The sequence below is a fragment of the Candoia aspera genome, chromosome 4 (assembly GCF_035149785.1).
Source record: "Candoia aspera isolate rCanAsp1 chromosome 4, rCanAsp1.hap2, whole genome shotgun sequence".
NCBI lineage: Eukaryota > Metazoa > Chordata > Lepidosauria > Squamata > Boidae > Candoia > Candoia aspera.
Window position 1 is genome coordinate 79152312 of NC_086156.1, and position 25566 is coordinate 79177877.

General features: G+C 42.5%; 1 protein-coding gene across 1 annotated transcript; it reads left to right on the top strand.

The window, feature by feature from the left end:
- Positions 1-147: 147 nt before the first annotated feature.
- FTSJ3 (FtsJ RNA 2'-O-methyltransferase 3) lies at positions 148-24504 on the top strand. The gene is made up of 21 exons (XM_063300721.1): positions 148-420; positions 1802-1907; positions 4058-4104; positions 5253-5332; positions 5770-5869; positions 10010-10204; positions 10722-10837; positions 11080-11184; positions 11363-11463; positions 12634-12714; positions 13064-13222; positions 14428-14563; positions 15656-15858; positions 16681-16798; positions 17101-17194; positions 18513-18666; positions 20567-20649; positions 20765-20867; positions 22101-22284; positions 22636-22730; positions 24012-24504. The coding sequence occupies exons 1-21, from the start codon at positions 354-356 to the stop codon at positions 24205-24207; spliced, it is 2523 nt and encodes an 840-aa protein (XP_063156791.1). The 5' UTR covers positions 148-353; the 3' UTR covers positions 24208-24504.
- Positions 24505-25566: the final 1062 nt, after the last annotated feature.

Consider the following 25566-nt stretch of genomic DNA (forward strand, 5'->3'; position numbering starts at 1 on the left):
ACCAAATCTGGAGGATTCCTAACTTTTTTACATTGCAAAAAAAAAAAAAAAAAGTCTGGAAGAAGACCAACGCACTTTCGATTTTTCTGCGACCTGGTGACGAGAGAAACATGAGTGGGCATTTTATGTATTCACGTATTTCCTTCCAGTTCCTTTGGAAGAGGAAAGGAAAAGGGCTACTGCCACACTCAAGATGGCCGGAAAGCTGCTGACCGACGTCTGGCACGAAACAAGGAAGAGGAAGAACTACGAGGTGGGAGAAGAGTCATAGCAGATTCTGCGCACGTGTGAGTCTCGCGGCGGAGCCACGATTTCCGGGTAGAAGTTGCTGTGGCTGCTGATTCTTGGTCAAGATGGGCAAGAAGGGGAAAGTAGGAAAGAGCCGAAGAGACAAGTTTTATCATCTAGCCAAAGAGACCGGTGAGATAATGGGGCGTTTAATGCATTTTGTTCTTTCTCGTTTTATTGTTCTTCGCATCAGCTTTAGAGAGTTTTGTCGCCGGAAGGAGACGGAAATATATTTCTCTGCTGATATAAAGTTATTGAATATTGTTACTCAAGAGAAAGGAATAGTCTCTCTGAGTTCTCTCTTGGCGTCACAGAGGTGATCTTCTATGTAAGAGAGTCTGTGGCACCGTGTTTTAGTTTTTAAAGTTGATTAAATGAGTTAAAAAATGGTACCAGCCAAAACCCTCCAAAACTGATGGCTGGTTATATACAAACATCTGCCAGAGCAAAACAATAACATTTGCATAAGTATTTGCAAAAATGAGCAGGTATTCTCTTTGCTTTAGAGCATGGTTCCCCAATGTGGTCAGTATCGACCCCCAAGGGTCAATGGGACTGTCCAAAGGGTCTATAAATGTCTGGGGGTTAAAAGGGGGTCAGTAAATATCTGAAGGTCAATAGGTGGTCAATAAATGACCAATTGGGGTAAGTTAATCTTTTGGGATCTCTGTAGAGATCCATCCATCCCTAGTCCTGAGGATGAGGTGTCTAGTGGCGAGACAGTGTTACCCAGGGTTGGATGGTCAGCTGCCAGTGAGAGTGGCCTTGAGTTGTTGTTGTTATTCATAGTCCTATTAAAGTAGGATTCATGAAATTATTTTCATATAATGTTTGGGGGTCAATGAACAATCTGAAACTTCATGAAGGAGTCAATGAGCTGAAGAGTTTTGGGACCCATGCTTTAGAGGTATCCCATTTAATATAACTGCCTAGTATTGATACTGCCTCCCAAATTAATTCATATAAGCACTTTGCCTGGTCAGTTTTAAGCAGTTTTTTGGATCATTGGGATGGTGATCTGAATTGTGGAATTATTATGTGTTCTTTCTTTCCTTGGGGTGCTGTCACTACTTACTTACTTATTTATTTCATTGTTATCCCGCCTTTCATTTTGGAGCTCAAGGCAGCATATGTAGAGCTTCCTCTTCCCATTCTTTCCCCAGCAACAACCCTGTGAGGTGGGTTGGGTTGAAAGAGAGAGAGTGTGGCCCCAAATGACCCAGTGAACCCCTGTGACTGAGGGTAGACTAGAATCTGAGTTTTCCTGTTCATAGGCTAACTATGAACAGTTTAACTACTATACCACTACTATGAGATCAGTGCTGGGCAGGACCTTTCAACAGGCAAGCATTGGCTTGTGTTTCTAACATGATGAATTAATTTTGAAATTCTATTTTGAACCCCTTAAAGCTCACACACAGCACACAGTGTTCAAATTGCTGGGGTAGAGTTAGAGGCTCATGGCTATAGTTGGAACTGTGCCTGAGGCTGCTGATCCATCTTCCTTTTCCAGGGTTCCGCTCCCGTTCTTCTTTTAAGTTGATCCAGTTGAACCGCAAATTCCAATTCCTCCCAAGGTCACGGGCCCTGCTGGATCTGTGTGCTGCTCCTGGAGGATGGTTAGTGTCCAGTTCAAGTGTGTGTGTCTGTATTTTTGTACAGGATTATAGCACTCCTACTCTTGATGCACATAGACTACAGGCATACCTCGGAGATACTGCAGTTCAGTTCCAGACTGCTGCAATAAAGCAAATATTGCAATAAAGCGAGTCACACGAATTGGTTTCCCAGTGCATATAAAAATTATGTTTACACTGTACTGTAGTCTATTAAGTGTGCAATAGCATTATGTCTAAAAAAATGTACATACCTTAATTAAAAAAAACATTATTGCTAAAAAAATGCGAATCTGTTGGAAAAATGGCACCAATAGACTTGCTTGATGCAGGGTTGCCAGAAACCTTCAATTTGTAAAAAAATACAATATCTGTGAAGCTGAATAAAGCAAAGAGCAATAAAATGAGGTATGCCTGTATATGTTTTTGTCAAAACCTTAAACAGCCCTCTTGTTAATACATTCTCCTTAGCCAATGAAGAGTTAAGCACATCGTGAAAATTTCGCCATCTGCAGGAACAGATTCTGCATAGACCAGGGCAATATTATTGCAGATTTTTTTTCCTTAAGTGCTCCAAATGCTTTGGAAATGGATCCACAGGATTGAGTCAGGCTTAATAGATAGCCCAAATGTATGCTCCCAGTATGGTGAAATAGCCAGATCATACCCTGGCTACTCCCAGGAGCATGCTCATGATACCTGGGAACAGGAATCTCCTGTCTTCCTTTACCATTTTGACTAGGAAAACTGAGGCTGAGGGCTTGTCCCTGTTTTGTTGAATCCCCAAAGGCAATAAGAAGTCTCACTGCTTTGAGAGAGAAAAAAAAACTATTTTACAGTAGTAACTAACTAACATAACTGTTAGTTAATTGCTAACATATCTTACACAAATACAGAGAGAGAGGGAAAGTTGGTTCCAGATTTCGTCTTCTTTAGAATACAGCTACTGAAATCAGTAAGGCATAAATTAATCATGATAAAAGAAACGTTGATTCCAGTGGAGGTACAGTACTATAAATATGATTAAATCTAGATCCAATAGTTGAGGGGGGGAAGGAACCCCTCTTTTGGCAGGAGATGGGCAGTAACAAAATTTGAAAAATAAATAATAAACCCTTCAAACATATATGATTAACACTTTGGGAAGATTTCCATGATTTTAGGTGATTAAATATTAGGGCTCTGGTTAATTTTTCATGTTTTAAGAATATGTGAGGTGTTAGGCTAGATAAGACCAAACTTAAATTTAGCCTGTCTTTGTAAAGCTGCCAGCGGGTGCTTTTGGGAAGCCAGCATGAGCCCAGTGACACTTTCCGCTCTTGCTGCTGCAGCTGGCATTCAGGGACATAGGGCCCCTGATTCTGGAGGCAGCACATAACCTTTAATAGCTTTATGCTCCTCCATGGGTTTTTCTAATGCCTTTTCCAAACATTCTTGAGTTGGTGCCCATTATTGCCTTTTGTGGTCATCATTTCCGTATTGTAACTAAGTGCTATAGGAAAAAAAAGCATTTATTTTCGTTAGCTGATCCTGGATGCTCCTAGTATGAGAGAGGAAAAAAATTCTTCCTTTGCATTTTATCCACACCATAATGAGTTTTGATTAGAAAACTATTTCCTTTCTTTGTAAGTGAATTCTAATTTGGTATAATCTCCACTGTGTTCTGATTATCTCCAGGTTTTAGTGTTTCGTTGGGTGAGGCTCTATGCTTCATTGAAAAGAAAGGTTCAGTTTTTCTCTGATTCTGCCCTTTCAATATAAAACATTAATTTGCCTGTGACCTCTGGTTTGCAAAGATTTTTAAGGTGTTCTTACAAAAAAATCTATAAAATAGGCCAGAATTTAAATTTCTATACAGTATTACCAATGTGGAGATGGGGTAGTGTAGCGTAATTTGTCTGATAACACGTGCAGTGAGATTTGAACTAAGAACTTCATAGACCACAGCTCATTTACTTAAAGCAGTAGTTGCACATTCTTCTGTTAACATTTAAAGAATCTGTTCTGGTATGAGACTAGAGGATTCTGGATTACATATGATAAAAATCTGTTCTTACTTAGAACAAGTGGTAAATTCATTCTCACTTTTCCAATATCATTGTTGACTAATAGATGCTCAGAGCTGCATCTGATTCTGTTTGTTCTATCTACAGGCTGCAGGTTGCCTCAAAATTTATGCCAGTGTCCAGTCTTATTATTGGTGAGTAACCTGGATGGAGGAGTGATCCAGGGGAAAACATAAAAGAACCAATAGGATTCAGCTTCAGGTTTTGTGTTTTATGCCATGATCCACCAGAATGAAGACATGAGCCCTCTCCCAGTGCCAGTGCCTATGAGTCAATTTAGACTGGCATGCTATCTAGCAAAAGTGCAGCAAAAGGAAGAGGAAGAATGTCATGATTATGTGCAAAGAAGGATAATGATGAAGCATTTTAGAACAGTCAGGACACTGAGGGTGGGCAAACCTGTAGTTGAAGGATCCATATGGAAAATGTAATTTGATTGCTGAGGCCACAGGGAGTGTAGTGCAATGTGGTGACATCCCCAGAGGGGCGAGACTGAAACATTCCATCCATTTTTGTGGGAAGAGTTAGGATGTGGGGGAAAGGTCAACTTAAAATGGCTGCATTAAGCCTAGCAGTAATTTAATGCACTTGTTATAAGGCTCTGTGTGTGTGTGTGTGTGTGTGTGTGTTAAAGTTATTGCCAAAAATCAGTGATGACTGCCAAATTTTAGCAAGACAACCTTGAGGGAGTCCAGAATGTGGGGGTTGCATGGGGTCTGTGGGACATGGGTTGTTGTCTCTGATGTTCAGTATCTCTTGTGTACAGCCTCTTAACATAATAATAGCCAGGAAATCTGGAGAATATTTGCTGGCTTAACTCTCTTCTGAACAAGCCAGAACAGGAGCAGGAATTATGTGTTTATACTGAGTAGACAAAAATAAAACACCAAAAGCAGGATAGTATTTTGTGGACAGTAATGTAAATAAAGTACAGCTCGGTGCTTGCTTAAAGTTTCAGGAAGCAGAGTTAGAAAGAGTTTGGCATGAATCCTGAGAACCACTGCCAGCCATAGTAAACAGCAGAGATCTGGATTCACTGATGGTCTTATTATTATTGCTATTATTTAGATTTATAAGGCCTCCAAATTAAAAAACAACAACAAAACAAAGCTGAAGGTACTGTATAACATTTAAAATATCACAAGAACATGTGATCAAATAAAAAGTAGCAGGGTGGATTTCAGGAAGAGGTCAGGAAAAACTGCCTGGAATGACAGCTTTGGTGGTTAGGTTTTGTCTTATTTGCTTCTTTATCTCTGTTCTCCCTTCTTCTCATCTTTAGGGGTTGATCTGGTTCCCATCAAGCCCATCCCTAATGTGGTAACGATGCAGGAAGACATCACCACTGAGAAGTGTCGCCAGGTAATTATTTTGTTCGGTTCCCAGATGCAGTTGCCTAGACAGCTGCTAGTTTTGGCTTCTGCTTCCCCTACACTTGCCAGCTTTATTTACAGGTTTTCATCAACAAGCATTGTCATGGGAAAATCTATCTGTGTGGTTGCTAGGAGTCAAAAACGACTTGATGGCACGTAATCAATCAAAGGAAAAAAAAATCCTAGTAGACCTTATGTTGTTAAAATATTGGTACTGTAAAAACTGTATAATTAATCTAAGACCTCAGAAGGAAATATTAAATATTAATTTTAAAAGCAGGCTAAAAGATCTCCTCTTTCCCTTGCATTGTCTTCTCCTGCCACCAGGTGGCATTGGTTTACCATGAACATATCAGAGGTCTCTTAGTACAGAGCTGCAGGATTGACTCACTCCTATGAGGTTATCTGAGCTGTCTTTCTCCCCAGGCCTTGCGCAAGGAGCTGAAGACGTGGAAAGTGGATGTTGTGCTGAACGATGGGGCTCCCAATGTGGGTGCCAGTTGGGTACATGATGCCTTTGCTCAAGGTATGGGGCCCTCTTCTGGTGGTGATGGAGAATAGAGGAGAAAGAGAAGAAAACAGCTTCCTTACCACTCTTTTGGGGCTTTGTAATGCAGAATAGAGACTGATCACCAGTCTGAACTTTATTCTGTGTTTTACAGTGGACTATCTTGTGCACCCAATCCAGTGTTTGACACAAGAGCAATACCAAGTTGCATGTAGACACAATATGCCTGATAGCCCAGTATTTATGTTGGTAGCATGCTACCTACAAGCTACATTTAGCTCCCCGTTGCTCAGACATCTTGCTGTTGAAATTTGGCATTGTGACTTCAGTTTTCTGCCAGTTTGCTTAGGAATTTAAAAGATGGAAATGAATGAGCAGTTTTTCTACCCTTAAACCTCCCCCCACAAAAATTAGCTGAGTTGACCATGCCCCTTTTAGTGGCTTCACCTGGCAGCTTCCTGTGCTCCTCAAGAGGATTGGGAGGCTTTGTTGCAATTTCAGGCCAAGCCCGGCCAAAGCAGTGTCACTGTTACAACCTATTCAAGTAACCCTCTACAATCTGCACCAAAGAAGGGGATATGCAGACATAGCCTTAAGTCATACAATGTATTTTATACATAGTGAAGGTGCTTCTTTGCTCCTTGGTTGCAACTCTGAGGAGTTTCATACAATTTGGTGATACCATAGAACAGCAGTTCTCAAACTTTTTGGTCTCAGGACTTCTTCATACTCATAAAAACTACTGAGGACCCCAAAGAGATTTTGTTTATGAAGGTTATATCTATCGATATTTATCCTAGAAATTAAAACAGATATTCTTAAAATATTTATTAGTTCATTTAAAAATAATAATAAACCCATTACATTATAACATAAATGACACATTTTTGTGAAAAATAACCATGTTTTCCAAAACAAAAATGAGAAGAATGGCAGTATTTTACGTTTTTGCAAATCTCTTTAATGTCTGGCTTAATAGTTGATCATTGAATTCTCATATGTGTTTCTGCATTCTATCTGTTGCCATATATTGTTTTGGTTGAGGAATATGATGAAAATTAGGTCACACAGTTATATATAATATTTGGAAAAGGGAGGAATATTTTAACAGTCTTTCCACATAATTGTGGATATTCTTCTTTGGTATTACACCAGAACTTGAAAAGTGGTGGTTTCTTAAAGGTTAGCTGCAATGTGGAATGTGAGTTCATGTTAGTGAACTTTTTGTACTCTGTTGCATTAAAATCCATTGGCCTCTCTTGCACTTTGATTTTTTTTTTTCCCATGCATGGTTTTGTAACATCATGCATTGATCATTTGGAAAATATTGGTTCACTGAGTTATGCAGAACTTCCAAATGTACATTTTGTTATAAAATACAGGTGGTCCTTGCTTACCAATCACTTGTTCAGCGACTGTTCAGTGCTGAAAAAATAACTTTATGACCAATTTACGACCGTTTACAACCTTCCCAGTGTCCCTCAGTCACATGATCGCCATTACAGTTAGTACATGTCCTGTGCCTGGCCTGTGGTTTTTTTCTTTTTTTCCCCCTTGTAGAGCAGAGAGATTGGAGAGGAAGGAATTGCAAGAAAGTAAGCTGTTTGTTCTTCTACACATTGAAAGCAACGCAATTGAGCCAGCAGCCCAGGGCTGGGAGCCGCAGGCATGCTATGCAGATAGCTTACAGATCTCCCTTGAAATCTCTTCCTCATCAATCTCTCCGCTCTGTGGGGTAGGGGGGAGGAAAAAAAGCAAGCAATTTCTGTAGGCAGTCTCTCCTTCCCCTCCCCCCCTGCAGAACAGAGAGATTGGAGAGGAAGGGATTTCAAGAGAGCAGGCTGTTGGCTCTTCTACACATCAAAAGCACCATGATTGTGCAGGCAGTGGGAAAGGAGAGCTTTCCTACAGAAATCCCTTGCTTTTTTCTCACAACCCCCACCCCCCCAGAGCGGAGAGATTGAAAGAGAATCTCTCAAGAGAGTAAGCTGTTTGCATAGTGCGTGGTGCAATCACATTGCTTTCAATGCGTACAAGACAGTAAGCAGGCACTCGAGCATTCCAAAGGGCAGGAGTGGTTAGGAGGCAAACAAAAGCTGAAGATGTGGAATTGAGTAGTCTTGTAGCTTTCCAGCCAGAAAGCACAGTAACAGTCACATGATTTCCCACTTAGCGACTGCTTTGCTTAGCAGTGGGGTTGCCAGTCCCAATTAGGGCTGTTAAGCAAGGCTACTTGTATCAAAAAAATTGCATTTGTTAATATCACCACCAATCTCATCAGTGGAGTTTTTAAGTATTGGGAAACTGTCAGGCTCACAGTGGTGAATACAAGTTTTCCAAAATTACAATTTTAGCTTGAAAGCTTGAATTTTATTATTGGCAACACATACTGTCAGTTGTTTTCCTTGAAGTGACAGGCTTACTTCATTCATTTTCAAGAAAATGTTTGCCAGATACCCAAGTCTGAATAACCATAATTTGTCTGTCAATTGTTCTTTCAAGTAAAAATGGTGTTCTATGAAAAAAGTTTAGCTTGCAACTCAAACAATCAAACAAGTGCTTTTGCTCAAGACACCAATTGTACTTCAGTAGGCAGAAGAAGTGCTTTATGTATAGTTCTTATTTCATCACACAGAATATTAAGAAGATGTGCACTCAAGATTTAATAAAATTAATAATTTTTATTGCTTTATCAAGGACATTCTTTAGTGAAACTGCCTTTTTTTTTTTACTGTGAGTGCATGGTGGTGAAGAATACAGTGACTGTTAGTGCATTTTGGTGCTGCTGCCTTGATTTGTGCTAAGGCCCCAGCAGTTTTACATCACTGTACACTCATGAAAAAATGAGAGTGAAAAAAACCAAATAACGTCTTAGTATTATTATGAAAATTGTTTTGATCTCATGGACCCCCTGAAAGGGTCTCAAGGACAAAGACAAATTTCCTAAAGTATTTTGTATAACTAGTGTTACATAAACAAAGCTAATGTGCATGTGCAAAGGCAAAATTACTTAAACAAATATGCCAGTAGGGCCAACCAAGCTGGGCTAAATTGAGTATGCAGCATAGTCTAAAATAATGATTTCAGCTTGAGCTGATCACTATAGCCCAGCTAGGTGGCAGCACCTAAATGTCTTTGGCTGATCTCAAAAAGCTAAGTAGAGTGACACCTGGTTTGTGCTTGGATGGGAGACCCTCAGGAAAATACCATGGCTGTGGACTAGACTAGGAAGTTGAAAAAATGCCCTGGAAAAAGACAGTAGTAGCAAATTAATTCCAGGTAGTTTAAAAGTTACTAGGAGTCAAACCCAACTCAAAGGAGATTTTTCTTTTTGGCACACCATATGGGCCAAGATTGAAGCTTGCAAAGTAATGAGCAATTTTGGCTAAAAGATTTAGAACATTTTTCCTAAGTCTGGGTTCTTCTCTAAATGCAAATTAATTGTTAGCTGAACAACATCATTTAACAGCCTTGATTTAATGGACTTTGCTGAACAAATAGGGATGATGGGGGTGCCCTGCAGCAGAACCGCAAGGCAGCAGCCAAGTCTGGAGGTCTCTGTCTCCCCATGGTGGCCAGCTGCCACTCAACAACGTGGTCTGCCTCCTCAACAGTTCCGGCAGTGGTGCCGCCACTTTCTCCCTTGATCTCCCTTCTTGATTGCCCTGATAGCAACAAGAAACATAAAGCCTGGGGTTAGTGTTTAATGGACATAATAGTCCATTAAATTGATTTTGCTTCCTCATTCCTAGTAAGTTAATTGAACCCCCAAATCTTAGCCAACCTCCTGATTCTAATTCTGAAGAACAAAGAGTGAGTTGTTGATCACCAGAGTTACTGGAAAACCAAGAGGATTAGATCATTTTCCTTCTCTTGATCCTAATCATGTAGAGAAAGCGGAGTGGGTTTCTTTCCTCTGTTGAGGCTCTTTAGGAAAAGTGGGGTATAAACTGCACCAGACAAGCATCTTGCCATCCTTATCACCATTCTGTAAAATGGTAGGTGAGTTTTATTATCTCCATCCTGAGATGATGGCATTGGAATGGGTGTACAACTGATGGCATCTTGGTATGAATTGCAAGTTCAGAGGCTCGTCTAACTTTTCCTTGACTTTATTCCCTTCCTTTCCTCTCCTCTCTGCTTCACCTCTCCTGCCAGCCAGCCTTACACTGTCAGCCCTGAAACTGGCCTGCGATTTCTTGTCCAAGGGTGGCTGGTTCATCACCAAGGTCTTCCGTTCCCGGGATTACCAGCCCCTTCTGTGGATCTTCCAGCAGCTCTTCCATAAAGTGCAAGCCACCAAGCCACAAGCCTCACGTAACGAGTCGGCTGAGATCTTTGTGGTCTGCCAGGGTGAGTGCTAGAGTTGGGGGAAAGGGAATGGGTTGCCAGCCAGGTGCCAAGTGAGCATGGTTGAAGGGAGTCTGAGCGGGCAGTTACTAGCTTTTGGCAAACCCAGCATGATACAGCATTTGGGATTTGCTTTGTTATCTGCAAGTAGTGCTGCAGATTATACAAAGGCTGCTAATGGACAGGGGATCTTCCACTGCCACTGTGTGGCCAAAACATCTGCAGCCTGAAGAAGGGTGTGACAAGTCACCATTTCTGACCATTGCAGTATGCAAGAACTGTCCTATAAATAATTCTGCTAATTCATTTCCCAAATTCTCCAAACATGGCTTGAAGGCATGTGATGTCACCCCTGTAGAAACAAAGTGGGTTTTGGTTAGGTCAGTGCCTGGTTGGGAGGCTGCTTAGGGTCTCCACACATGTTACCTTGAGCCTCAGGATGAGAAAAAAAATGATCATTTTTATCAACAGTGGCTTGCTTGGTTATGAATGTCTTTTCTTTACTCTCATCTCTCTTTAGGTTACTTGGCTCCAGATAAAATTGACAATAAATTTTTTGACCCCAAATTTGCCTTCAAAGAAGTGGAGGTGCAGGCCAAGTCAGTGAGTGAACTGGTGTCCCAGAAGAAGCCAAAGGTCAGTGTGGAGGACATTGCTTTTTCTCCAACAGTAGCTATGAGGGAGCTCCTGATGATAGAAGGTGGTCTTAGCCGGTTAGTCTGAGAAGGGTATTCATTATAGGTGGGAATGATGATTGAAGGTGGGAAGGTTTGGTGCTTAGATTATAGAGGGTTAGGTAGAAGGACATGGCTTTTACTTGAGACCACATTTTATACACCTGTTTTCCTCTTTGTTTTACTTATGTTTCTTTCAAACAGGCAGAAGGATATGAAGATGGAGCCACAGTTCTTTATAACCGCTGCACTCTGGCAGACTTTCTAAAAGCTTCCAACCCAGTGGACTTCCTGGCCAAGGCCAGTGAGGTAAGGATTGAGCAGCAGAAGTGGAAATTTTTAGATTGTGGGATGGAAGGGCTGGACTTTGGAAGTTGTTGGGTTATCAAGATGTCAACAGTGCTAGGAAACAGAGAACTCTGGTTAAGGAAAGGACCAGTGAGAGAGACCCTCCCATTGTTTTCCTGCTCTCTGCCTTGTGTCTTAGATTGTCTTTGACAATGAAGAGTTGGAACACCATAGTGCAACCACTGAGGAAGTGCGCCATTGTTGTCAAGACATCCGTGTTCTTGGACGTAAGGAGCTCCGGTACGGCAGTTGACTTAAATTACAAGAATGGGATGTAGGAAGCTAAGGGGGAATAAGGTCCATCTTTGTGTCCTAGCTATAATCATCTAGGTAGCTCAATACATGCTAGTTCATGCCAGTCATTCCCCAATCCACCAGGAACCAATTACAGGTAGTCCTTGACTTATAACCATTTGTTCAGTGACCATTCAAAGTTATGGCGGTGCTGAAAAAAAGGGACTTACAACCGGTCCCAGAAATTATGACTGTTGCAGCACTCCTATGGTCACGTGATCAAAATTTGGGTGTTGGCAGCCCGCCTGCACTTAAGACTGCAGGGGCTCTTCAACTCCCCCCGCCCACCTATTTCCCCCCCCATCTATGCCCTTTTGGCCCCCTGCACTCTGCAGCCCCTGCCACCCTAGCTGACCTTCACCATCTTCTTGTTCCCGCAGTTGACCAAGCATGCCCAGCCTGGCCCTTCGTGAGGCAGCTTCTGCCCGCACAAGGCTTTCTTCCCAAGATTGAACACGGTGGTTTCCTTGCGAGACCTGGGGAAGATGGCCTCACGTGGCCAGCAGCTGCCTTGCAAAGGGCCAGGGTGGGCATGCCTCATCAGCAGTGGGAGCAAGAAGATGGCGAGGGTCAGTTGGGGCGCTCCGCTGGGGCGGCAGGGGCCTTGGCATGCAGGGTGGCAAGGCAAAAGTGGCTGGGACTGAGTGGGGCGGCTGGGGCTTCCCAGCGTGGCTGCAGCTTCACACTGTGGCTCGGGCACCAAGAAGCCCCTGAGCTGCTGCATGGCAAGAAGCCCCACAGCCACGTGGTTCTGGGGCTGTTTGCCCCCCACAAGGCAGGGTACAGGGCAGCCAAAAGGGCAGGGATGGGGGAGTGGAATAGGCAGTTGTGGGGAGTTGAAGGGGAGGCAGTCCCTTACCTTGGAAGAACTGAGGCTTGGGGCTGGGAGAGACCAAGCCTGGAATGACTTGGCTTAGGGTGGTGCCAGGATTTCCATTGCTAAGTGATGCAGTCATGTGACGTCACACTTTACGACCACTTCACTTAGCAATGGAAATTCCAGTCCCAGTTGTGGTTGTAAGTTGAGGACTACCTGTAAGTATCTTGCTTGTGAAGTTTCTCTGAGACACCAGAATGATCGGTGTAGAGTCTCACTGCCACCTTCCCCTTGCTTAGGGCCCTGCTGAATTGGAGAACAAAACTGAGGTGGTTTCTTGTGAAGAAGTTGAAAGAACAAGTTAAGGACATAGATATAAGGTAAGTGAACTGGACCCAGTCGTGGGAGTTTAGCTTGCAGTTTACTGGCTGCAAAACAGGAGAACCATCTTGATTTGATGGGTCTTCTTGCCTGGCTGCAGCTATTCCACCAGCCTGTGGCTGAGGGAGAGATAGCAGGCAGAGCCATTTTATTCAGTTTGCTGAGACATAGTTCCACTGGTTTCTTTCCTCTTCAGCTAGTTTTCTGTTTGTTTGTTCCTTGTCTTATTTTGACTGTAATCTCAGCACAGGGACTGCTTTGCTTTTACTGAGGTAAGTGTCCACTCAGTAAAGCATTTTCCGTATTATTATTCTGTAATAAAGATGTTGTCTTTTTCGCCCTTTCCAGTTTAAGTTCTGGTGAGGAAGAAGAAGAAGAGGAGAAGGAAGAAGTGCAGCCCAAACAGGCAGCTCCAGAAATTCAAGGGGGAGAAGAAGAAAAAGAGGCTGAAGAATTGGAGTTACAACTTGCTCAGCTCAAAGCCCAGGAGATGGCTGAACTAAAGAGGTGAGTTTGAAGAAAGCAGCGTATGTATTTTGTAATTACCATTTCATAAATGGCTGCAATAAGGAATCAAGCTTCATATAAGGATATCAGAGGATGCTTGGCAAATATGATAATTGCATGTTTAAAGTTGTTTAGGTACTATAGCTTGACCCAGAACTCAGGCCAATTTTCTCAGTTTAGAAACTCTCATATGTTGGATTACAAATCTAGTCATCCCAGTTGGGGAAAGATAGTATTAAATATTTCTGGCTTTATGGGGATGTCAAGAATGCTTGCCTCTTATAGCCCCATATTGGAGATCTGAGTCTGGATCAACATGTTTGTAAAGCTATCCCAAGCAAGGGTTATGGGGTGGAAATTATAGGCATTATCACAGTAGTTTGAGAACTAGAATCTTGAAAAGTCTTTTTTTTTTGGTCCTTTCATTTTCCTTGTCTTTAGTACGGAGATGTGAAAAACACCAGGAAATGGTGGGGAAAAGTTTTGTTGCGCTTTGAAGTGTTGTCCCACTCCTCCAACCTAATTTTTCCAAGAGTTGACATTTTGGAGAACTCTGGAAATCCTGTGAAATATGCCAATTCACATGCCTTGCTCAAATCAAGATGAGTTATATATGAAAAGGGCAGGATAAAGTTTAATTATCATCATCATCATCTAGAGCAAGGGTGGTGGAACTCAAGATAGAGTTGGTAGGATCTCCCAATCTGGTTTACAATCTCCTTTTCTCACAGCTTCTTTCCCAGTGTAGCAGTTAGGCTGTTTTCATATTCTAGGTCACTGTTTCTTCTTTAAGATTTATAGAATTTGGAAAGATGAAGGAATTTGGGCTGGGTGGGTGCTGGGGAGTCAGTCCTTCCTCTCTCTTTCTCTCCTTTTCATGATCACGTACCTAGCATATATGCACCCCATATATTTTCCTACTTTCTGGTGTTCTGTGACCATTCATAGTATTGAGAATTCTGTGCAGATTTAGTGCAGAATGGAGCTATTTAGATCCATCTTTGAGGATAACACTTTCTCCAGAGCTCTGATGGTTTGCCTTGAGCATCAATTTCCAAACCTCAAGGTTCTCTTAATATTATTTCTCCCCCGCCCTCCTCCCTTTGTTTCTGGCCACACTTTAAGCTCAGATCAGATTCTAATGCAGAGTAGACTCATGTAATGCACTATAAGTTGTTAAAACCTTTTTCCTTCATCATCACCAGGAAAAAACGTAAAATTCTGCGTGAGCGCAGGCGCCAACAAGAACGTGTTGAACTGAAGATGGATCTTCCTGGTGTTTCTGTTGCAGATGATGGGGACACAGGGATGTTCTCTCTACGGGCAGTTGGCAAAAACCAGGTAATAGAGAAGATCTGAGAACATGCCAGTTGTGTAGGAGGTGACACTGGGTCAATGTAAATCAGGTTGAATGACCTGCAGCTGTATGTCTCACTCATAATCACTCAGTCTTTCTTTCACCACCTGTTGAGGCACACCTAACCAGCTCTCTCAACTTGTTATGCTCCACAGCTCACGAGTGGCAAGGAACTGGCATTTTGAGAGTTTTGGAGATTGAGCCTTGATCAATGGTTGGGGGTTTATGTGGGAAACACACTCCATTCAGTGAGAAGATAGCCAGCAAGGAATTGGGAATGAGTGAGTAATCTACACTAAATGTCAAGGCAGCACACAAAGAATCTGTTGTTAACACTGTAGCTCTTTCAGCACAGTATAGCTAACTTTTGCTTAAGCACTTTCATCCACACGCACACCTTTCCTCCTCCACTATAGCAGACTGAAACCATCCACGAAGGGAGGAATGAAACCAGTGTAAAATATGACCCCAGTGCCCAAACTCCATGGGTGATTCAGTAAGATACCATGATTAATGGTATCAGAGCCACCAGGAGGTCTAAAAGAACCAGGAGAGGTGCACTACCCCTATCCAGGCCTTAACGCAGGTCATGCAGGAGAATGAGCAATGCTATCTCAATTAAGTTGCAAACATTTCTGCTCTTTTATATATTTTCATTTAAAGGCAGATATGCTTACATCCAAGTGTTTTAATTAGGCATGAAGCTTTTCAGTGTCTGCGTAACACCGAGCCTGGTTTTGGCAAAAACAAAAAACCTTTAACCTTAAGAGCATAACGTCATCCCATTTCCATCAGGGCAGCTCACCTTGCCATACAAACACAAGTGTGTACTCTATCAGCTTTTAGCAGAATTAAACAAAAATTCTTACCACCAGCCCCCAAATGGTTAGAAAAAGTCCTTGCCCACATGCTCAGCATAGCCTCACCTACCTGCAACATCAACCAACCCACTATGGCTCTTGGTATCTAAAAAGTATCTCATTTGTCTCCACCAACTCTTCATGTAAATCATCACAGAAGGATTGATCTGTATGATCATACCTGCCACCTGCACCCCCACCCTTCTCTGCTTGCAGTTACTGCATGAGTTGGTCCAGGGTGACATGGCAGCTGCAGATGCTTTTGTGGCATCATCTGGCAATGCTGACAGTGACCTATCTCTCTCGGAAGAAGGAGGCTCTGATGATGATGTCTCCTTGGCCAGTGAGTTGGATGATGAGGAGATGGCAGAGGTTGAGGAGCGGGCCAGGCAACTGAAGCAGGCCTGCGTCCCAGAAAGGTAAGTGAAGGTGCCAGAGAATTGGTTCTGGTGTGGAGGCTGATTTCTGGGGGAGCTTGGCTCTGTGCAAGTGGCCTCTTTCTGGAAATGATGTTAACACCTTTCCCACACAGAAGAATTGGAAGTCAATCCTAGCATATCATGTAACTGACACTGGGAAGCAATTGTGGATTCACTCTGTGCATGCACACATAATGATTCATAGGAACTCACCCCACCCATTTCCTCAAATTAGCTGGGAAGGTCTAATTGCCTTAACTATGGTGCTGTTTCATGGGAATTTGTTTGATTGTTGATTGTTTTCATTGTTCTTGCATACCACTCTGGACTCTTGGCAGAGGAAGACTGTATCATCATCATCATCATCATCATCATCTAGTAGTAGTAGTAGTAGTGTAGTAGTAGCAGCAGCAATCGTGTTATTTAAAAAGCCTGGGCTTTCTTTTTTTCTGCCCCCCTCCCCGCCCCATCACTGTAGTATTACCGGAATTTTGAAAGGCTCAGGTGAAGAGAATATTGGTCTGTTTGCTGACGGGTGTGATTCACAGTATCTCTCCAAGTTTTCAAGCATGGATCTCTTCCATTTCTACTTGGAGATGGTGGGGATTGAACCAAGGACTTGCTGCGTGCAGGTTAGATGAGTGTAAGAGGAGCAGAGACTAATCCAGTTATTCCTCAATAAGTGATTAAGGTGGGATTTCATTGATTAAGAGCAGTTAGTTCCTGGATTTTGCTGGCAGTGACTGAAATATGTCTCCATGACCATGTAGTCAGGTTGGAGTGTGTCTGTGCTTCCCTGGAGCTCTGTTTTATCTGTTTCAGAGTTCCCTCTGAAGAAGAGATGGAGGAAGAGAATGCTGAAGGAGGAAACCCTCTGTTGGTGCCCCTGGAGGACAAGGACGAGCGTGAGCAACATCAGATGAGCTTATGGTTTGGTAAAGTGAGTATCTTTGTTCAAGAATCTAACGCACCCTTCCCCAGTATAGTCATTGCTAAGAATTCTGGAAGTGGAAAGCCACACAGGTAGAGAGCACTCAAGTTGGGAAAAGTTGGACAATACCACTCTGGCAATTCCATGAGGTACCTCTTTCCCCCAGTGGTCTGAAATGCCATTCTTTTGGCATTACCTGAGACTCTTGCTTTAAAACAACTGAGGTGCCAGGGGTTCACAAAGTGACATTTTGAGTAGGAAGCGGTGTTCCCAGAGATGAGCTAAACTAGTTTTGTGTTTCCTTGGTTCAGGAGGCTTTTGCTGGAATTGATGATGATGCTGACGAAGCACTAGAGATTGGGCAGGCACAAGTCCTATCCCAGAACCGGGCAGAACTTCCACCAGGTAAAACCACATTTGACTCGGTAGGACTAAGTTGGATGATAAAAGAAAATGTGGGATTGGGGTGGACTGGAAATCCACCCAGCACTTCTTTCAGGTAACTTGGATGAAACTGGAGCCTTTGGGGCTATCTCTAGAAACCACTTGTCCCATATATTTCTTCCCTGGTAATAAACAGGACCGTGTAATGCATGTGAATTGGCTGCAAGTCAAAGTAGTCTCCAAAGCCAAACTGAAATTAGGTAGGGAAGTTTGAACTGCAAAAATGAATGTCCTGCAGTGGCTAAATGTTAAGAGAAAAAGGATGTAAGACTGCTTCTTCATTTGCTTCTGTTTCTGTACGTGCAATTTTACAGACTTTATTGCTTCACATGCCTTCTAGGCTCTCTGGGTGTTGCTTCATAACATGCTTTGCACATCATTAGCGTTAAATGTGATAGCAGTAGTAAGTTTCTGTGGTGTTAAATTCCAGGTCACCTAAAGTAAATATCTTGGAGAGAGGATCGCTGCCTACATTGCATTTTTAAAGGAAAAGAACAGAAGCAACTTAGCAGCTCAGCAGAGAATGGATCTTGCCTTGACTTTACAGTATTGAGGGCTATTTATTTAACTTACTACTTTCAGAAAGTTCAGAATGTGATAAGATATTCTCCTTCAACCTGGTGCCCTCCTGTCATGTTGGATCTTGCACATATTGGACATTGTCCCGTACTATCTGGGCATGATGAGAGTTTGTTTTGTTTATTGCAAATCCTACTCTTCTTTTCATACAGAGTAATCACCAGAGCAGGGCACTGTTAACCCAAACCAGTAAAACCACACAAAATTCCAAAGATTAAAATCCTAACTCAGAACCATGAAAACCTAGGTTCAGTCTAAATCTTGGACCAACAGGCAGATCTTTCTTGATCCTTGAAGCTAACTATCCTTGGCACCAACTGTAATGAGAGAGAGAGAGAAGTCTATAATCAGGGTATTTATTTTAGGACACATCAGGATGGCATCTTGGTGGAGAAGGTGTAAAGGTATATCTTTATTTGTCCAGAATAGTGTAGCAAGCTAGGACCATGGCCAGGTATGTTACCTTCTAATTCAAAAAGTAGTGCATCGCTGGCTCAGGCAGCTGGGGTTTTTTTCTTTGTTGTCCTGCCACCTTCTTCTTTAACAGTAGTTAACATTTTATGCCTGCCATCCATGTTTCTGTGAATTTTGATGTTGTACCTTGGTTCATCTCCTTCATAAATCTTAGGGGCCAAGGAATCTGGGGTAATGAGTGGAAGGAAAGGATTTCACTGATTTAAATGTTTTAAATCCTTTTAAGTCTCGAAGAGTGCCAGGAGGCAAAAGAAGCTGCTACAACATGGAACGGTGCCTGAATCCATGAGCAGGGAAGGTCTTGAACCTGAAGGAACGAAAGATTCATCTGAAGGGGAGACCTCTGAGGGAGAGGAGAGTGACAGCAGCAATGAAGACTGGTAAAGTCATCAGAGACTGGTTACATAAGTTGCACTAAACTGTCATTTGTTGTTGTTGTTATTATTATTTTGACTTAGTGTCTTGAGTAAATCTTTCCACTCTGGTATATAAATTATGGTTTATGGCTTGGTCAGTGCATGAACTCCTCTGGGTATAGATTGTTCAGCAAACTATGGCTAAAGCCATTGCTAAGTACAGTGCATAACCCAGGGTTGATCGATATTGCATTTTGGGAGGCCCTTCTATCCTTTCCCCTTTAGAATTCTCTTCAAAGTAGAATGAGAAACACAACTTTTATCTGTGTAGTTTGCCTTAGGCAGAAAGTGAATAAACAACCTTTGAAAAATAGGAAACACTAACTTGCTTCTGTACAACAAAACCAGTTCCCAGCGTTCTGTGAATTTTTAGCACAGGGATGGGCAGTGTCCAGCCACCAACTCTGAGCCAGTAGGGCCAATCATATCTGCAGCTGTAGGGGGTTCCTTATGGGACGCGGTGGCGCTGTGGGTTAAACCGCTGAGCTGCCGATCGGAAGGTCGGCGGTTTGAAACCGCGCGGCGGGGTGAGCTCCCGTTGCTAGTCCCAGCTCCTGCTCACCTAGCAGTTCGAAAACATGCAAATGTGAGTAGATTAATAGGTACCGCTTCGGCGGGAAGGTAACGGCGTTCCGAGTCGTCATGCTGGCCACATGACCCGGAAGTGTCTACGGACAACGCCGGCTCTAAGGCTTAGAAACGGAGATGAGCACCGCCCCCTAGAGTCGGACACGACTGGACTTTACGTCAAGGGAAACCTTTACCTTTACCTAGGGGGTTCCTTGCTTTAATTCAGGGAGGAGCTATGGCTTTTCTTCCTGTGCTGCAGTCCTAAACATCTCCCCCCGCCTCCCGCTTTTCTCACAAATGCAACCCACAGGAAAGCTGTCACAACAAGAATGTAACTGGCAGCAGGAGGTCTTTTTGTCTCCATCATGGAGTTTGGGGGAAAGAATTACCCTTCCTTTGTCACACAATACAGTTCTCACCCTGGTCTCATCTCCTTTCTCCCCAGTCCCTGGGCTTCTTTCATTTTTAGAAGAAAGAAACCAGCACCTAATTTGATCTAGGGTAAAATTTCCTCCAAACGTGGGAACCCATCTGTTCTGAGCGCAATCAAGGATGAACACTAAATCTGTTGCTAAAAATAATACACGCATTTGTAATATTTTGCTGATAAGGTAGAGATCTGGTTTTTCCACATTACAAAATATTTGCCCCCGTTTTAAAGAAAGTCATGGCATTTGTCTAGGAAGGCGTTCTGACACTGGTTTCGCTGAATGTCCCAACTGTCTTTATTATGCAGTAAATTAGTTTCGTTAAACAAATGGTTTGCCATTTATAAGCTAAACATATAACAATAAGCTTGCTCTGAAGGGAGAAAAAAACTATCAGATTTGCTTTGGTTTTAGGGACAAATGAATTTATATAAGGAAATGTTTATTGATTTTTTGAAGCTTCTTTTAATGTTTGACATAAATTTGGTCTGTACTTTCCCCAATGGCCTCATTTCAATATACTACTAAAAACTAGAAATTTAAGCCGGTCATCATAGGATTTTTCATGTTGGCATCAAATTAAATTGCCAGCAATTCATTTTTTTTAATACTAGCAGCATATGAATGATGAATGTCAATTTTTTTAGTATCTGTATTTTCAGATCTGTACTTTTATAAGCAGATTTTATCTGTGTATGGACAGCAGTGAATAAATCTATATTTGGAATGCAAATTTCAACTTCTATGACACCTCAGCAAATTTTGAGGGGTGGGTAATGTATCTGAAGTGGCTTTCCTCTTTTCACCTAATGGGATGTAGGAGAGGAGATGGTTGTTCAACTCTACCATGTGTTTCTGTATTTCAGTTTGCTGTCAGCCTCACGGGCAGGCATAAAGCGTCCCCAAGAGAGCCAAAGTGGTATTGAGGTGGTTCCCATTATAGATCCAGGTAAGCAGCAAAAGGAGGAATGGAGAGCAATTGCATCACATCTGTTTCTGCTTTGCTAAGAATAGAGCTGGGATGCTGGTCCAGAATCCTGACTGCAACTTTTGTCTCTCTCCAGTGAAGCGAGCTCGGGTTCTGGACCCTGAAGGACTGGCATTAGGAACAGTCATTGCCACCTCCCGCAAGGCCAAGAGAGACTTGATTGATGGCTCTTTCAACAGGTGATTTGAAAGTACAGGAGCACTAGCAAACACAGCTGGAAAAAAGACCGTTGAGTACAGGAAGGGGATAGGCCACAGATGACTGAGGTGTGCTGAAAAAGTTTGCTGAATCCCAGTTAGTCCTATGTAGCAAAGAGCAGTTGCTTTATGGGGGTTTCCTGCACAGTGAAATCAGGAAGTTGAAAAGTTCTGATGTTCTCCAAGTCTGGGAAGGGTGAACAGCTTTGTGCTGTCCCCTGAAATACATTTGGCCCTTCAGATATTCCTTCTTGATACTTGAAAACCCTTGAAACATTTTCCTGTTGTTCAGAATGAATATTTGATAGGTTCAGTTCTCTCCACCATCTGATGGAGAAAATTCTTTGGTTGGGTTTTCACACTAAGGTCTAAACTTGGTTTAACAAAATACAGGTCCTGTGTTCACGTGACCGGCTGTGCCCATATTAATGGCTGAAAGTGATGGCTGTGTATAGGCAGGATGCTAAGTGACTAGGCTGGACTACCAGTCCCATTTTAGCCATGCCCAGCATGTTGTGCAGTCACCGCCAATCTGGGGAAGGGAATGATAAAAAGTGACAGAGGAAATTAGGGATCAGAGGAGTGAGGTGGCTCACTGCAGGCTGGGCCTGCAAGAACCTGAGTTGAGGACTGAATGGCGGATCACCCCAATTAAAATTCTGGATACTCCAGCTTTCGTAAAAGTTATTGGTATGAGGCATTATAAAAAAGTTATTGGTATGAGACATAGCAAAAAAGGAATGTGTTTGGGAACTGGTGCAGGAACACAGCACTTCAAATTTTACAGTGCAGTCAGCATTAAAGAAGGGAAGGAACAGCTACATGTGCCCTTCATTTTGAGGCAGGAAACGCACATAAAGTGGTGTATCTTCCTAAAATAGGGTTAATACAATTTAAAATGGGTGGTGGTGGTGACCTCAGCCTTTCTAGAAAAAGAAATCAGGAGAGAGGAAAATTCTGGCCCAGTCAACACAGAGAATGTGGCTCCATCTACTGTATGATTGCCTGATTGCCCTGTGGCCCTTGCCCTCCACCCAGTCAGAAGACAAGCATGGATCTTCACCAAATTCAAAAAGCAAGCCCCATTTTCTTTTTTCATCTGTACAAAAGTAAAATGGGCACGCCTTTTTTTACTAAATGGAGAGAGAGCAGCTTTGGCTACCTGATGTTTGGGGAGGGCTGCTCTGACTGGTCCCCTTGTCATTCTCTTCCCAGGTACACTTTCAATGAGGAGGAAGGGGAGCTGCCTGAGTGGTTTGTGCAGGAGGAGCAGCAGCACCGGCGCAAACCACTGCCTGTGGACCGTCAGACCGTGGAGGAGTACCGCCAGCGTTGGCATGAAATTAATGCTCGGCCCATCAAGAAAATAGCAGAAGCCAAGGCCCGCAAGAAACGGCGGGTAAGCAGGCCGTGCTCCCTTGTAACCAACCAGATAATACTAAACTAGAATTTTAGCCATAGTTATTGACCACATTGCACTTTGTCATCATGGCTAAGTTCACAGAAGGCCAGAAGCAACCCAGCCACTTCCTTGCTTAGCGTTTTGTATACACCAGACGTCTTTGTTCATCTTGATAAGTAGGGTTTTGTGGGGCTTTGAGGAAAGATTTTCTCCCATCTCTGCTGTGTGAGTCTTTGAATTAAATTTACAAAGGATTGAGCAGGTACAGACTCCTACCTGCACCCACACACAGACCCCTCCATGCTTTGGAGTCCTTTCCTGTGATGACTATTCTCTCCTTCCCCTCAGATGTTGAAGAAACTAGAGCAAATGAAGAAGAAAGCAGAATCTGTGGTGAATATTGTAGACATCTCAGAGCGTGAAAAGGCTGCCCAGCTACGCAGGTGGGTTTTCACCTTTCTCAATAAGGTCCCCACCCACCCACCCATGAACTCAGTGACTCCTAGGTGCAGCACCCTTTCTCTTTAGTTTAAGGTTTTTGTTACCAGATAGCCTAAGGCTCCCTGAATTATATATTATGATTTCCCTCCTCTTTATGAAAGTAGACATAGAATACACTAGATTTCAGATGGTGCAGAAGAAGCTTGGTTGATTTAATTCAAAGAATTGTATTTCACTGAAAAGGGAAATAATGCCTTGTTAATCAGTACTAGAGCAATCCTTTTGTTGGTCAGTTCAAAAGGCCACAAAATAGTGCATGGGTTTCTGAGACACAGGAATCCATCCGTCAAGATGATAAACAAAGCAAGATCACAGGAGGATAGAATGAGGCTGCATTTAGTTTTAGATGGAATGTGGCAGTAGGTTGTCAACACTCAAGTTAGACTTTTATCTTATGTTGAGATAGTTACAGGTTTCTCCAGGACAAGTATGCAGCAGTCAATCTTCCTTTTTAAAAAAAAGAAGTTCAACCACTAAAGGGCACTGTTTCCATCCCTAAGCAGAACTTACAGGTTCCTTGGTAGGTGTATAACGAAGTTAATTTGAGCTACTTGGCTCAAGTAGCTTGAACCGAGGATTCTTCTGCCCTAGTTCAACGTTGTAACTGCTATACTACATTGACCTCTAAACCATTTCTGTGAATTTACACACAAATTAGAATCTGGTCAGATTTAGGCCTGCTAGACTTCAGAAGAAAAGGAATGAAAAAAATAAGAAATAACACTTCTTTGAACCATTTCCTGGATCCCTGATAAGTTGGCCAACTACCTTTTGTGGAGTTAACTGTCACATGGTTTCCAGTTTTGGATAGAGACAGGGCTTTGTTAACAGGGGTGGGCAATGGGTCAAGCCAGTCTCCTGATCTTCTGGAGAAGTCTCCAGGAGAAGCAGCCACAGCAGCAGCAAAAAGAAAGTATTTTTTCTTTGTTTCCTGTGGGGTGACGGGTAAAAAGGAGAGCAGTTTGACACACAGAAGTTTCCTAATCCCCTGACTGTCCTTGTTTAAAGCAGGGTGAATCATGCTTCTGAAATTTGGCCTTTTTGTCACCAAATTATATGGTAGCCCAATCTAGGGAGGCACATAGATGGCCAGAAGCAGTGTCAAAAGAGAATGAGAGGAAAGTGCAAATCAAGGGCCCTAAAATCTGGGGGAATAGTTTTTCAGTTTGATGAGAGGTTCTGAAGAGAAGAGTTTTACCCAATCTCTTTTTCTCCTCTGACAGCATCTACAAGAAAGCAGGTTTGGGGAAAGAGAAAAGGCAGGTGACTTACGTTGTCGCCAAGAAAGGCGCAGGCCGGAAGGTTCGACGCCCTGCTGGAGTCAAGGGCCATTTCAAAGTGGTGGACAGACGTCTCAAGAAGGACACGAGAGCACAGAAACACAAGGAGCAGAAACCAAGACGCAAGAGGCAAAAGTAAACTTGTCACAACCTAATATTTTTGTGACTAGGGTGGGCTCTTTTGACTTCTTGAATACTTCTGGATCTCAGTGGAACATTCTGGGACATATAACCACATAACCTTGAGCTCAGTCCTTGTTCTGTGAACTGCTTTTGTTCCATTCAGCCACTGATAATGTAAGCTATGTAAAGATCAGACAAGTGACACTGGGATTTATCACCTAGACCACTTATGTCCTTGAGGGCTGTCTTTTCTCCAAGGTTTTGTACTTACAGTATTGTGTTTTATTAAACATTCTTTTTCCTGCAGAAGTTATTTTTCAGGCTGTTTTAAATTTTCTTGCCAAGAAAGAAAATTGATTTTGCTATAACTGAAGGTCTCCCAGAAATGTTTGAGATAGTCAAGTGTTATCCAAGTTCAAGAGGAGGCGAATAAATGCAGAAAGCCTTACTAGGTGTAGAATGCAGCATTACCTCTGCCTTAGTTTAATTCTTAATTGCTTTGACCACTTTTATCTGTGTTCTTGTTTTCAGAGGACATTAAACTTTACCAAACAGGTAATTTAACAAAGGTGTATCTTGCATACTGTAAGACAATCTTATCATGGTCCTCAGTAGCCGATTTCTCAGGAATGTATAGATAGGCCCAACCTGCCTTCAAATTCTTTTACAGGTCTTATGTTAGCAGAAAACAGTAGAAATGTTTTTTTAAGTGAATATTTATTTTCTTTGATCAAAAGATGCATAACTACATGCTGCATCAGCAAGCCCCAGAAGGTCTCAGATTTTTTTTGTTCTGGGTTTGGCTTCCCTCTTGGCCTGGCTGAGTGCTTAATGCTAAATGAGACCATGTCAAGCAGAAGTCTTTCTGCAAGTTCTGTTCCTGAGACCTCTTGAGAATGAAAAATGCCCTTCTTCAGATATGGGTGATAATGCTGTGGCTAAATAGAGATTTTACATTAAGTGTTTTTTTAAGCTGGGGAACTTCTGTTCTGCACAGTGCCTCCAAGTGTCCTCAACTAATGCTACCCAGATGGGCTGGATTTCAGTACCCATGCTGGCTGGCTGGGGTGCTGATGGGAATTTTTATGACGACTAAGTTTTACTATCAGAAAGCACCAAGCCCATCAGATTTTATTTATTTATTTGATATTTTTCAAATGTGCAAATAGCCTCGAAATAGAACTTCGGGTTGTTCCTATAATCCTTTCAATTGTTCTTATAATACAGCTTTAAAAGATTACTACACAAGTATCTAAAGCTTAGCTTTTGCTTCTTGCATCTCCACCAACATGAAATACTCTTTTCTGTTTTTACACATGTACACACTGTCTCACATAACACACACTTTCTATATGCAGATCTATGGTGACAGAAT

Bases quoted from the DNA above. Each gene is read 5' to 3' on its own strand.
- FTSJ3 (XM_063300721.1), top strand. From the start codon at position 354: ATGGGCAAGAAGGGGAAAGTAGGAAAGAGCCGAAGAGACAAGTTTTAT. The intron at 5,333-5,769 runs GTAATTATTTTG...CTTTCTCCCCAG, and splicing joins CCACTGAGAAGTGTCGCCAG to GCCTTGCGCAAGGAGCTGAA. The intron at 20,868-22,100 runs GTGATTTGAAAG...TTCTCTTCCCAG, and splicing joins ATTGATGGCTCTTTCAACAG to GTACACTTTCAATGAGGAGG.